Below are 14,023 nucleotides of genomic sequence, written 5' to 3'. Positions count from 1 at the left end.
GAGTTGAAAGGTCAATGGTGGTGCACTTTAATAAATCCTACATCATTTTAGACTTTTTTAATGCTGTGGAAATGTCACAGTTGTATCTCAGTCATGTCACCAGGTAATGTCAGTTATTGCTGCGGCACTTCAGATTAATTTTCTAGTATTAGCCTAAACATTTCTTTGTTTCCTTAATGTGTTTTAGACTAATTCCAGCTTTTGTACTATCATCTGAAACTACATAATTTTCGTCTTTATGGACTTTTTTTTTAACATATTGTTGTCCTCAAGACTGTAGCAGTTAGCCACTGCTCTCTTGGAGACAAATTTGACAATCAGTGGGCGTGATGGTGTATGGGATGTATTGAGGCTTGGCGCTGAAGTGGTTTGTTTGATCAATTTTTTTTTAGCAGATCACAATACAGACAAATTATTACAAACGTTTGTGGTTCTTGATGCCAACTTGTTTTCAGAAGTCCAGCTACAGACTACTGTTATCTTATTTATTTTCATGCTTTCTTCTTATTACTTTTGAAAAGTTAAAGTAAAGTAATAAGAAGAAAGAATAAATAAATAAATAGACAAATAAAGAAGTAAAATTAAGCTCAAAAGTAGATAGAGTACAAACACGGTGTGTTAAATGATGTCCTGGAACGATGTTCCAGGACTATGAGGAGTTTTAGTAGAGATATTGGTACACTCTGTTATATATTCATGGACTTATGTGGGCTCCATAGATATAACTATGTACATACGCATAGGAATTTTTCCCTTATTCACTTTTTTCATGTACTTCTGTGCTCCACTCTTCTCCTTCATGCCTTCTTCTTCATGCACATGATCACTCACCTTGTATCCTGCCTAGCCCTTTCATACAGCTAGTTGCCATTTTATAACATAATCCAGAGTGTCTTGAAGTCAAGCAATTTTTTTCACGCTGTTCAGTGCAATTCTGTCAGACTGATATTCCTAGTTGCTAGACATATAACTTTGCAAGATTAAGCAACTGATTTATTGCATAAATCTCATTTTTCTAGTCTTCGCTTAATATTTTACAAGAAGGCTAAGTAAGGAGAGTGAATATGACCTGGCTAAAAAACAGTTAGAAAAAATAGGTATGAAATTTTTCATGAATGGTAAATATTGTATCATTATCTTAAAAATGCATTGAATATGTTTCTGGGAATTAAAAAACACAGCCCACAGATGCTTGCTGAAATGCACAAATAGTCTGTCTGGTGTAACATCTCACTCTGTGCTGCAGTGATATATGTGCTTTTATTGCCCATTATTTTGTGTGTGTGTGTTTTGGTGAGCAGTCAGATGTCTACTTCTTGCTGAGCACTGCACAGTTATACACCAGGAGTTTTACAACAAAATCCACAATTTTCAAAAGCCATTTGCTTCCATTTTTAGATTATGCATATAAAATTTTATTTTTGTAAGCAGTATTTGTCTTCTAGTTAGCATTTATCTCCACTGTTATTCCTTTATCTCCACTGAATTCAATTTTATATGCTAAAAAAGCATCTATTGTATTTATTTACTGCTAAGTTCATAAAAACATGAGTTATTATACTGCAACATGGTTTAAGTAGTCAGTGTTCTCTTCTCACCTTCAAACAGTGTGAAATTCTTCATGGGAGTAAAAGTTCCTTTAGTACATTATTCAAAAGTAACATGCCATCATGCATTTGTTAGATGTTTGCCTTCCTCCAGTGTTTTGGTGTTTTTGATGTGTAGTCCTTCAAATTGATAAATTTGTGAGTCCTCCTTTTTGAAAGGGTAAAATGCACAATTCTATTGTTCTTCAGTTTAGGACCTCTGTTTTCAATATTTTCCCTCGATGGCAGAATGAGTATAGACCTCTGTCAGAGATGTCATCCTTTGTCTCAGCAAGTACTTGCAGACCACCGAGCAGCCTTTTCAAAGTAAGTCAGTATTTATTAATCAGAAGAATACAGTAGCTAGAGTCCGGAGGCAAGAAGGACAAAGCCAAATTTGCAAAAGGGTATGTTCACACATCATTTAGGATTACCTTCAGTCATTCTCCAAAGAGGCACTCTCGTATCTTAGCAGATCTTACAATTTACCAGGCTAAGCAGTTAAATTCCCTTACTAGGAAAACATCTGTCTCTCTCTGCCCCCTCCCTTACAATGCCATGTGGCTAAAAACTAACAAAAATTTTGCTTTTTTGATAATCAGCATTTCAGCATCCTGATTTCTATTTGTTCTGATATTTGGACTTTCCAAACCCAGCTCATTTATCAGAAGTTTGGAATTATAAGTGATAGTTAATAAGTAATTTTAATAATGCTATTATTACATGTATTGTAATACTATAACACTACATACTACATATATTCTGTGTATATATAAGTGATTTGTCTAGTGTCTGACAGTTATCATCTCAAGCTGTACCAGCAAAACACTGTGAACATTGCTTCTGGTCTGTACATAATACTCTGTATTCTGTCACTGTCACCATAACCCCTGAAGTGGGCCATGATAACAGCTTTTTCAAAGCACTTTGAGAAGTTCATAAGCAGCACATCCACCAGTTCTCCAAATGATGCCAGATTTCAGAAAAGATACTTTCTTTCATACCTCTGTTGGTTAATGTGTTGCGTGTACCTCATGTCATTCAAGGCTACAAACTTTATTTTTCAGAGTATCTAGATCTGGATTTTCACTGTCATTATTAGTGACTCATTTCTGAATGCCACTGAGCCTAGTTGCAGCAGCAACTAGGAATAACAGCTTTCATAGATGAGTGTTATTTAAATAAAGTCAAACACATTGTGTTTTGAAAAGATTGTGTTTCGCTTTCCTTGTATATCTCTTGTTCTTGATTTGTGCAGTTAAGGTATTTTTCAGTGGTTTTGTTGCCCTGAAACAAACACGTTTCCACCTTTGAACTGGGGAAAAAAAAAAAAAAAATGTTTTTAAGGGTCTCTAATACTTCTTCTCAAAGAAACACTATAGATATTCCAATATCTCTCTTGATACAAAATTGTTTACATATTCCTTGTCTTTAGGCTCTGTTATGAGCCATTTTGTCACAGAAAGGCAACCAGGTTGGCCAGGAATGGTTTCCAAGCAGATCTATGCTAGCTGTTCCCAGTCATCTTTGTGTTCTTCACATCTGGTTGAATTAGCTCCATAATTTTCCAGTGGACTGAGTTCATGCTTACTGTCTTCTGCTTGCAATCAGAACAGGACTGTGATGATGACAAAAATTACTCTTATTCAAAGTAGTGCAAAGAAAACAAATTATCTTGCAGTGTCGTCAAGAAAGAATGAATAAAAAGAGCTTGTTTTGACCAGCTTGGTCTATGGGGGCTATTTTGACTTAAGGCCACGGGGCTGAAAGCAGTGGCTTTTACCACTTCCAGAGTCCATCTCTGAAATGGGTATTTGGTAATATTTTTGAGAGAGATCTCAAGCAGGGAAGAACCAAGTATGCTGCATACCTTTCATTTTAAAGCATTAGAGTCTTTTTGCATCCTTATTTTGAAGGTTTGGGGTTTCTCTTTGTTTTGGTTTGATTCTTGCTGTTGGGATGCATTGAGTTAACTCTATTATTGAAATGGCTAAAATATCATGGAGCCTTTCCTGTGCATGGATAGAGTTTATTTAGAATACAGATGTAATTAATATTAATTCATTGTTGTTGATACTGAAATATATTCTGTAAAATACAATATAACATCTTGTATGATTTTGTTCATAGCCTTAGCCTTCTTCTGAATGTGGACTTCTGGGGAAACAGCTGTTTAATACTTGTTGTGTTAAAGATGATTCTGAAAGATCACTCTTTTCCTGTTTGTTGTTGTTTTGTTTTGTTTGTTTTTATTTAATTTCTATTTCATGGCAAAGTTTTGCTAACATTATAGGACAACAGAATAACTTTTGTACAAATGTTCTATTTCATGTGTGTTTATAATCAGGGCAGAACTGACAAATGTTCGAGATAAAAAGCAAAGAGAGCCCCAAGATTAATTCTACCTGGGAAATCATAGCCCTCCAGTTGCCACATGTTTCTAGGGGTTTGAAAAAAGGATAGGATAAGATAAAAGATGACTAAGCAGTTGTCCTATTTCTATGTACTAGCTAATAAAGTTGTCATCAGATACAGCTGTGTATACTGTACCAACTTAACGGTAACCATATAACAATAACTATAATATAACCAGTATGAACCAGTACAGAAAATACATATATGTGTGTATTTATGTTTTCCATACAAAAATATACAATTAAATACTTCTCCTGTAATTGCTTAAAAGCAATTGATAGATAACATCTGTCACTTTTTTCCTCTTGGAGGCATTAGGTCTTTTCAATTCCTTGGGACTATTCTTGCCTCCAAGGATTTTCTGAAGGCTTCCTTAGGTAACCAATACTTTAAATAATGGTAAACCAGCAACATGTTGTTTATATGTTATCTTTTTCAAGTAGTTTTTCAGTCAAAATTACTGTGGTTGAGTGGATTGCCACCAAATTTCCAAGAAAAGGTCAAAATATGCATCCAGATGAAGGAATTTACCCAGATTTCCTAAACCCTTGAAGAAAGCCAGTTTGCTTTAGGGAGACAGTCTGACTTCTTTTCATTTCCTTGAGGCATCTTGTTAGATTGGTTTCCCAATGTCGCTATATGTTTCTATATTTTAGCTCAGTCCCATACTTCATTCTCATATGTTGCCTTTAGCCACATAAGCACAAAGGTGAAACAATAAAATTATCATGGGAGACCTCCAGCAGCCTGAGGCAAGTGAAGACAACAGCAAAAAAAATAATAATAATAAAAACACAAAGAACACAAAGTACATTGAAATGTAGGCTTGCTATCCAGAGATAACACAGCATTCCGTTGGGAAAATATTTCAGGCTTGGCAACTTTTTTTTAACCTTCTTTAGGATGTACAAGATTTAAGTATTCACCTGTTTGAATACCTATCTGGTTACTGCGTTCTATGAGCATTTGTTGTACATGCTAAAATACACCTCCTGTAAAATATGAAGAAAATAACCTGGACATCTCTCCCATTTGCACCCCATACCATGGGAAAAAGGACTTAAATGGTTCCCTGTATGTTTGTGTTAGCTATTACTATATGGTTTTATTTATAAATTTGCTATTATTTCAAGGAATCATCTCGTACAGTTATAACCAAGAATGTGTTCTTGATTATATCAAGAATCAAGTGCTTGATTATAAATGGGACTGGAAGAATTCCCTGGTAGAGAGCCAGTTCCTGTGTAAGTTCTGTCTCACTTTACTATTTAATAGTGTCACTGAAATGTAGCTGTTACATGAGGTCATGATTATAAAAAATAAAAATAAAAATTATACATAGGATGTTAACTGTCAGATGGACACGCGAAGGCCTGAGAAGAATTAGACTTTCGACTGGGAAGCCATCACAAATAAAGTTTGTGATATATTCATAGGAGTCTTGATTTCATAGCAGATGGACTACAGTGTTTGATGCATGATTTATATCAGTATATGACAAACAAATATTTTATTTTGTTATAAAAATACCCTTACAAATGTGAAACAGGTGTAGATGAATTGTTTGTTTTAAGAAGATGTATCATGCAGTGATTTTTATCCAAATGCTTTTCATTTAAGGAAACAATGTGAATTGTAAGCTCTGATTCCTGTTCTGGGTGAATGAAGCAGCAGACAACCCAAGCAGTGATTTCTTCAACCACTGCAGTTACTGCAGCAAAACATTTCTGACACATGGAAAGGAGATTAGGTGTATATTCTATGTGTCTCAGCACATAATAGATTATCTAAATTGCAAGACCTCACATAATTTGCATGGCAGATAACCATCAACCTCATTAATGTAGGGGGTAACCACAAATCCTATCTGTTAGCATCGTGTGAAAATTCGCCGCGCTTTTGCTTATCGCATCAAGCTTTGCTCTAAAGAATCAAATTCTGTAGCCCTCATTCAGGAAAAGAACCTGAATAACTGCAGATACTTTGAAAATAAGTTTTTATAGATACGCACTCAAAAAGAGGAGCATTTTCAGTGAAGAAATATTTATGTTAACTAAATATTCAATAGTTAATCTATTGTATACTGTAGAGGATCTTAGTAACATATATTAGTCAATGTTTTAATTTCAGTTCTTAAATATTGCATTACATTAAATTGTCTATATACTCAACTGTGTATTTTACAATTAACAAGTGCTTGTGTTTAATTGCAGGCTAATTTATAAATACTTTTCCACAATTTACTGAAAAAGGAATGTCAAACTAATTTTTGTGAGTGGTAAAGCTTCAATGAATTCAAATGTTTATAATTTATCTGCATTATTTACGTCTCTCTCTTTTGTTCCTAATTCAATAGGCTAAACGACAGAAAAACAACAGATAGAAATGCCCATTTAAATTGTCTTGTTCAGTCTCATAAATTTTATTTGTAACCTCTCCAGAAGTTTGTCCACTCATATTTTAACTAGCTCAGGCAGATGAACTTCCACCAACACAAGAATATTTCACAGTCTGTGAAGTTCAACTGTTACATCATTTTCTTAACACCTAGATGTATAGCTTTCTTTGCTAATTTTTGCTATTTTTTTTTATGACATCTGCTTATAGCAATTTTAAAAATCATAAACTTCTCCTCCCTCCTCCTCCCCCCCTTTTTTTGTGGTGTATTAAGCTTTCATTAGCAAGTAGATGGCTATCAAAACCACCTTAATAGCTTTTAGCTATATAATAAATAAAAGATAATGTAAAGTTCCATAAGAAAACTATATACTTGGTAATACTTGGAGGACTGATTGATTTCTACTTTGCATGAAACCATTAGAGAGTTTGGAAATTTTAAATGCTAATTCTTGAACATTTACATGCTTTTTTCATTAATGATGAAAGAACTGAATAAACAAATGCAATAATGTTTTTTGAGTGATTGCATATATATACACATATAATGCCATGGTGTCAGGATGAGGTCAGTCATAATTTTAAAAAATATTTCTATCCAGTTCTCACTGAAGGCTGACCAAGTGCAGTGTTTTTTGCATATGTAGTATGGTAGGTGATGATAGGAGAAAAACAGCAACACAAATCTCACAGAGGTTTATTTTCTGTTAAACTGAGCTAAGATTTAATGATTAAGGAAGTACTCTATTGTGTAGTAGGTACATGACAGTAAAAATATGTTTAATTGGGTGTGATCATGCTTAATACACTAAATTTCAAAAAAAAAAAATATTTAATAAAAATTGTGCAAAACATGGAGTATTCATTTCCAGATTTAAAAAGACAGTAAAAATTAATTTAAGATTGGGCCAAATACTGGCTGTTCATACCAAAGATATGTATGTTACTTTTTACGTTACAGTGACCTCATACTTAGGAATCATAGAATCAAAGAATGGCTCAGGTTGGAAGAGACCTTAACGTCCATACAGTTCCAACCCCCCGACCATGGACAGGGATACCAGACACTTGATCAGGTTGCCCAGGACATCGTGCAGCCTGACCTTGAACACCTCCAGGGATGGGGCATCCACAGCTTCTCTGGGCAACCTGTGCCAGTGCCTCACCACCCTCTGAGTGGAAAATTTCTTCCTCATCTCCAATCTAAATCTCCCCTCTTTTAGTTTAAAACCATTCCCCTTTGTCCTGTCTTTATCTGACTGAGCAAAAACTTACTCTCCATCTTTTTTTAAGGCCCCTTTAAGTACTGAAAAGCTGCAATGAGGTCACCCCAGAGCCTTCTCTTCTTTAGGCTGAACAGCCCTAACTCTCTCAAGCTTTCTTCATAGAAGAGGTGCTCTGATAGTCACGACTTAGTAAATTATGAATGCTAATTAGTGAAACTTTTGTAAATTATTAGCCTAATACTTGTTTCTAATTTGGGGGGGAGAGAAGGGGTCATGTACACAAAATCAAAGAGGCTTTAAGGTATATGCCTAGTATAGTTTTCCAAAACTATCCTGTAAAATAACTACAGCAGTCTTGCCCCTGGTTTTGTCAGCTTAACAGCTCAGTGCCTGCCTAGATCAGGTCTGGAAGCAGATAACCATGATGACATTTGTATTACAACCATTGGTTTCACAGGTTACATGTAGTTAAAAGGAGAACTTTCTCCTCTAAAACAGCCATTTCTACCCATAGTAGTAGACACATTATCTATGTCAGTTTAATGAAATCTGTTTTAAATTAAATAAGGTTAAATTACTATTTACAGTGTACTAAGAACAGAATCTGTTGGGGTTTTTTTTCCAACTATTTCAGCTGGCCAGCTAAATGATGCCACGCAGTCCTGGTCATGCATATGTCCTTTCACCTTCAGAGTTACAACAAAGCACCACTACCACTACAACTGGAAAACATTTTTGCTTAATACAGCTCAAGGCTGTGGAGGTGATTTTCCAATTCCAGTTAGAGACATTACACTTCATCTTCTGCCTTGTAGGAGCTGTACATCAGTTGATTTCCATTCCTCCAACCTAGCTCTGGAAAAAAAAATATGAAAACTTGCTTTTGCCAAAATAAATGGGAGTGTAAAAAAGGAGAGAAACGAATTGGATGCAGTGTTAAATATTCACAGACAGAGAGGTTCATATGTCAAAGCCAGCATCTGTAAACTACATGGTAGATTTTTGTGTGCCCACTTCTACTTACTTGCAGTGTGTGGAGATTTTGTTTTGTCATTCACTGTGTTTAGAGCTTGGTTGTCATTAGATTGAAACACACCTTCGGCTCTTCTTTATTGCTGATTGTGCTACAAGTTCCTAAGACAAAGAATCCAAACTTACTTCATAAGGCTTTTACTGTGTGTGTCCTTGTTAAATTACCGCCGGGCTTTTTGAGAACAGCAATGTATTCTGTTTATTATGGACAAATGCAGTCAGAGAGGGGAAAGAAAAGAAAAAGAAAAAAAAGGCTGTTGAGCAATGCAAACATTTCCCTAGCTGAAACCTATGGCTTAAAGTATTTTGCTCATGCAAGCAGAAGAACTGTGTGTACCCAAGACTTCTAAAAGAACTCAAAGACGAAATAGTTGAGCTGCTAACGGCAGCCTAATCTTTCACTTAAACCTGCTTTACTAACACAGGCCTGCTTGGCAGAGGTATTCAATAAAGGTTTCAGGGAAGGTCAGAAAAATATAAATTGACTAACCTGACATCTGTGTAAGGGATATTATTAATAATTAGGAATACAATTAGTGAACACATGAATAAAGGAAGAGTCAGGGAAGAGCTGGCACAGCTCTCGTTAAGATAGATTGTGCTTCACAGTCATATCAGAGTACTTTGAAGAAGTTCAGCAAGATGTGGTTGATACAGTCTGTTGGGATTTCCAGGAAGCATTTGTAAAGGAACTGAGCAGTCACAAGCAGGATCAACTATTAGAGCTTATTCAAAACTAACAAGTGGTTTTCAAAACAGATGGTAGCTGAATGGAGGGACTGCTTGCCAACAGGCTGTTGTGAAGCCTAAGTAATTTGGTGGGTCAAAAGGCTGGTTAGTTAGACAGATTTATAGAGCTACAGAGGCATCAACACAGCTTCAGAAAGTTCCTGTCTGTAATTTTTTTCATGTGAGAAAAGCGTTTAGGGAAAATATCCTTTTCACTTGTTCTTATGGTCTTTGACCCCCACTGTTGGGTGCTGCTAGAAACCGAATAGTGGATGTCTTCTCTGACCAAGTAGCATTGTTCTCATGAGGGTGCAATGACACACATCTAAAATTTTCTGAAAATGCAGTCAGTGTTTTAAAATGGCATACTCTTTATGTATTTCACAGATGAACTGTTGTGATATATGACTACAGTGTAACATTGAAATGTTTTGAATACACTCTTGTCAAAATGTTTGGTTTTCTAGAAAGACATCTGCTAATCTGGGGACAAAGAGTTGCAAAGTAGAACATAAATATGTCATTTTTTACTGCCATGTGAGATAATATTATAACAGCCAGGCAGGCCATCTGTAATACTGTAATTGATTTCTAGCATCACTTGTAATTAAATTAGAAAAATGTTGTCAATTGTTCTTATTTATTAAAGAGCACATGCATATTTGAAACTGTTGAACAACAACAACAACAACAACAACAACAAAATATATATATATATGCATATGATACCTGGGAGCTCTGTAGTAGAGAGTGAATAATACTGCAGGCAAAACGCAAGCCAGACAAATGTACTGCCCACTCAGTGGTCTCTAACCTAAAATGTACCCCAGGCATTATAAGTCTAAAACGTACCTGACTCACAGATTAGACACACAGATCAATTACAGCATGAAATTTCATCCAATTATTTTCATATACACTGATGTGAAAAACAAGTGAAAACATCAGATTCGTAATTTTCTGAAAATCGATCTGGAGCTTCTGAACTGTAAAACCGTGCTAACTTAACCCCTTCCACCAAAGACCTCATAGTTAGATTTTTTTTTTCATTCAATTTCCCATATATCATATTCATACCTTGCCTTAGGCTGTTTTATTCCAGTTTTTATTGTTCTGGTAAATATTGCTGCTTGTACAAAAAACGTGGTGGTTGTCTCATACTATTGTTAAAGTTCCGTGTTCTGGCTTATCTGATAGTTGACAGAATATAGTAATGACAATGTAGTCCCAAAATAATAAATATACATTTTCAATTATGGAAACTTACATGTGCTTTCCAAATTCCAGGTGCAATCTTACTCTTTTTCATTCTTTAAATACTTACAGGAAATAATAGTTTTCAAGTTAAAGTATTGATATTCAGAAGGCAAGCACTGAAGACCACTTTTGCACAGTGGCTTCACGATCTGTTATTTGATAATTAGTTTGTTCTTGTTTCAATAATAATTAAGTCCCTTTTTCATTATGTTAAAATAAAAACAGAAATTTATGTTTGCATTAAAGGTAAAACTTAACTGGTTTAAACATCTGCTCTAGAAATTAAATGCCTTACCCCCCAAAATACCAAAATAAAAGGACTAACATATCAAACAATAAATCAACATGTTTTAAGTTACATTTTGTTATAAAATGGTTTTATATTAGTGTTTTGTTATAAAATGGTATATGGCATGTATAAATAAGAAATAGAATATTTTATTCTTCCAGTTTGTTTAATATGTGCAAGTGGAAATACCTGCCTGAGATTTAAGCCATCTTTCTGCCACATTCAAGGTAGCTTCATGGACTTTTCAGGTTATATTTTAGTCTTGGGCATTCTGCACACAGTGTAACATTTTTGAGCTTTCAACAGCATCATTTCCTACTTCCTTTCTAATCTATGTGTTGTGAAAGAGCTCTCAGAAGTTGTATGTCTAATTTCCTGTAATAGATTTACTAGGAGAATTCTTTACCAGTGAGATCTGATGATCTTTTACATTACACTCATAATAGTACTCTCTGCTGATTTTCTCCCATTTATCACTTTTTCAAAAAGCATTGAAAAGGGGTGCTTTTTAGCTTCTTAATGATAAAATATGATTGTAACTTTACAAGAAAATACGATTGTAACTTTAAAAGAACTAGCAAGTACATTCAGAGACAGTTTTTGAAATCATATTTAACTGACAACATTCTAATGTTATGGTAGGTTTTCAGCATTCCTGAACTACAAACAAGTAGTTTGTAAACTAAAACATTTTCCATGGAGTTAGGTAATCTGTAATTGCTATAGCTTTTGTTATTGCAAAATATATACAGAAGGTTTCTGACTCTTTTCCCATGATTTTTATTAAAGTAGCATTTTTGAAGGGCTCTGTGGAAACAAGGATAAAGTTCATGTTTTGTTATGTATATATTTACCTATCAGCAGAATTAGGATTTGTTTTTAGGGATGTACTGAGAAGAGGTAGTTGGTATTGTCCTACAAAAATCAATGAAATCTTAATGATACTAAATAGATGATTGTATTATAATTTCATTATGTCAGCTACAAAATTCAATTATTACTGCCCTTTTTGGTGAATGGCTGAAAGAAAAAATTGATGTTCCACTCCATCTTCCATAGCTTCTGAGAATGTATTTGGCCTCTTTTGGCTGATTTCGATTGCAAATCAAGTCCACCTGAATATTTATAAATTAACAAATTATCCTCACTGCTGTCTGCCATTAGTTTAGGTCTCTGCAGAACTGCTGCAAGGTCAGGTGGACTGCTTCTAGCTCTCAGTTATATGCTGATTAGTGAAGATTAACATCTGGCATATCAAAAGCTATAAGCTCTTTATAACTTTTTTTTTTTTTTTTTTTTTTAATTGCCAGTAGGCTCTGTAGTATGAGCAGAACTGGCCCATAGTTGCTGAAAACTCTTCTCTTTAAAGATATTTCCATTATTTGCAGTAACTCACTCCTTCATCTTCCTTTTCAGTGACTGCATTATACCTAGAGTAAAAAGAGTAAACATCTTACCCCTTGATGATATGCAGATTAAGGGTTAGGACTTGGGTAGGCTGACTTTCACACTGGAAGCCTTGGACTTTTTCATAAGCCGAGTTTTTAGCTGATGAAAACTGCCACTCATTTCTGTTAATAAAGCCCAACTTGACTAACAGTTTCTGAGCCTGCATTTTGTGGCAGGTGTTCTAGTTGGTGGTGACCAAAGTGATGGTGATCCTTCACAATCTTTCATCAGTCGTTTATGACTGGCAATGTCATGACAAAGCCTGCCCAACTTGTTCAGATGCCTCGTGGTTTTCAGCCCTTTCAGAACTTCCTCTTTCCTTTCCTTTTATGAAGGTTCAAGTTTTTCTTCTAATTCTTTCTTCTATAATTTTTTTTTTTTAGAAAAGTGTTCCTGAAGAAAACATGAAAGAAAGACGTATGGTTGTTATTACATCATCAATATGAGCAATAGGAAACAAATGCAATTTTAGAATATACTTGTAAAATATATGACATATCTGCATGGTTTCTTAAATCTATTTGTTTTATTGACACAGGAAATGTTCTGTTATTCTTTGTGCTTATTTGCAAAAATACTTTGCTGGGAAAAAAAAAAAAAAGAAAAAAAAAAAGGTGTTAATTTTATAAAATCAGTTACTTTCTTTGAAGAGTGTGGTAGACTTCTTTTTATTCTATAGTTATTTCAATTTTAATTGATTGGTCTTTGATCCTTCCAAACAAAGTAATTAAAAGAGCTCATATAGAACACCTCTGCTAACTGGTCTATTTATGCAGACTGGTAGATAGAAAAATACCTTGTGTGTATTTGCACATCTGCATCCTAATTTTAAGAGATAGTTATTCTATAGTTAAAAATGCAAAATACATGATCTTTTACAAGTTAAATCTGCTTCTGAAAATTCTATTTTGGTATCATGTAGTGTATACATATAATTGAGCTTATCTCCACTGAGCTTACCATATAACTGAGTTTAACATTTCTCATGTTTTTAATATTTTTACAGCTCTGATAGCCATTGGACGATACAGCATGACAATAGAGACTGTGGATGTTGGATGGTGCAAAGAAATCACAGACCATGGAGCCACCCAAATTGCACAAAGCAGCAAGTCTCTCAGATATTTAGGGCTGATGAGATGTGATCAGGTAAGCAACATTTGCATGAACTGGTACCTACTTCAGAGCAAGTGTGAGAGAGTGAGTGTTGGGGTGTGTGTATGCAAAAGAAAGAGCTGGAAAGATTTGTATTTTCCTGTGCAAATAGGTTTGGCATTCACTAGTGTGGTAACTCTTCTAGTACACTGTGTTCATATATTTCACTAAAATGTATCTAGAGAACTAAAAAGAGCATTATAAATTTTTGCTGACATAGATTTTCAAAATACACCCACAAGCAACACCTACAACCTCAGATACTCACACAAGTTTTATGCAAAATCTGCCCTCTGAGAGTTTTGAATATTTTTGGCTAGCAGTGATTGGTATGTCATGTCATAACTGTGATAGACTGCTTTGTTTTAAAAAAAGAAAGAAAAAAGATAGAATACAATACTAAAAATACCACAGTGCTACCTCCAGAGTGATTTTCTATAAGTCTGTGTTCTTGTTCATATGCAATGGTTTTGAAAACACACAGGGAG

General features: G+C 34.7%; 1 protein-coding gene across 1 annotated transcript in view; it reads left to right on the top strand.

The window, feature by feature from the left end:
- Positions 1–14,023, top strand: part of FBXL17 (F-box and leucine rich repeat protein 17) — a 310,952-nt gene that overhangs the window by 278,964 nt on the left and 17,965 nt on the right. Inside the window, exon 8 of the mRNA XM_084503911.1 lies at positions 13,387–13,529. Coding sequence (XP_084360037.1) covers positions 13,387–13,529 — 143 coding nt within the window. The remainder of the gene's footprint in view (positions 1–13,386; positions 13,530–14,023) is intronic.

This window comes from Aythya ferina (assembly GCF_964211825.1).
Source record: "Aythya ferina genome assembly, chromosome: Z".
Lineage (NCBI taxonomy): Eukaryota > Metazoa > Chordata > Aves > Anseriformes > Anatidae > Aythya > Aythya ferina.
Note: the sequence above shows the minus strand (reverse complement) of the source record. Positions and strands in the feature narration are given on the sequence as shown.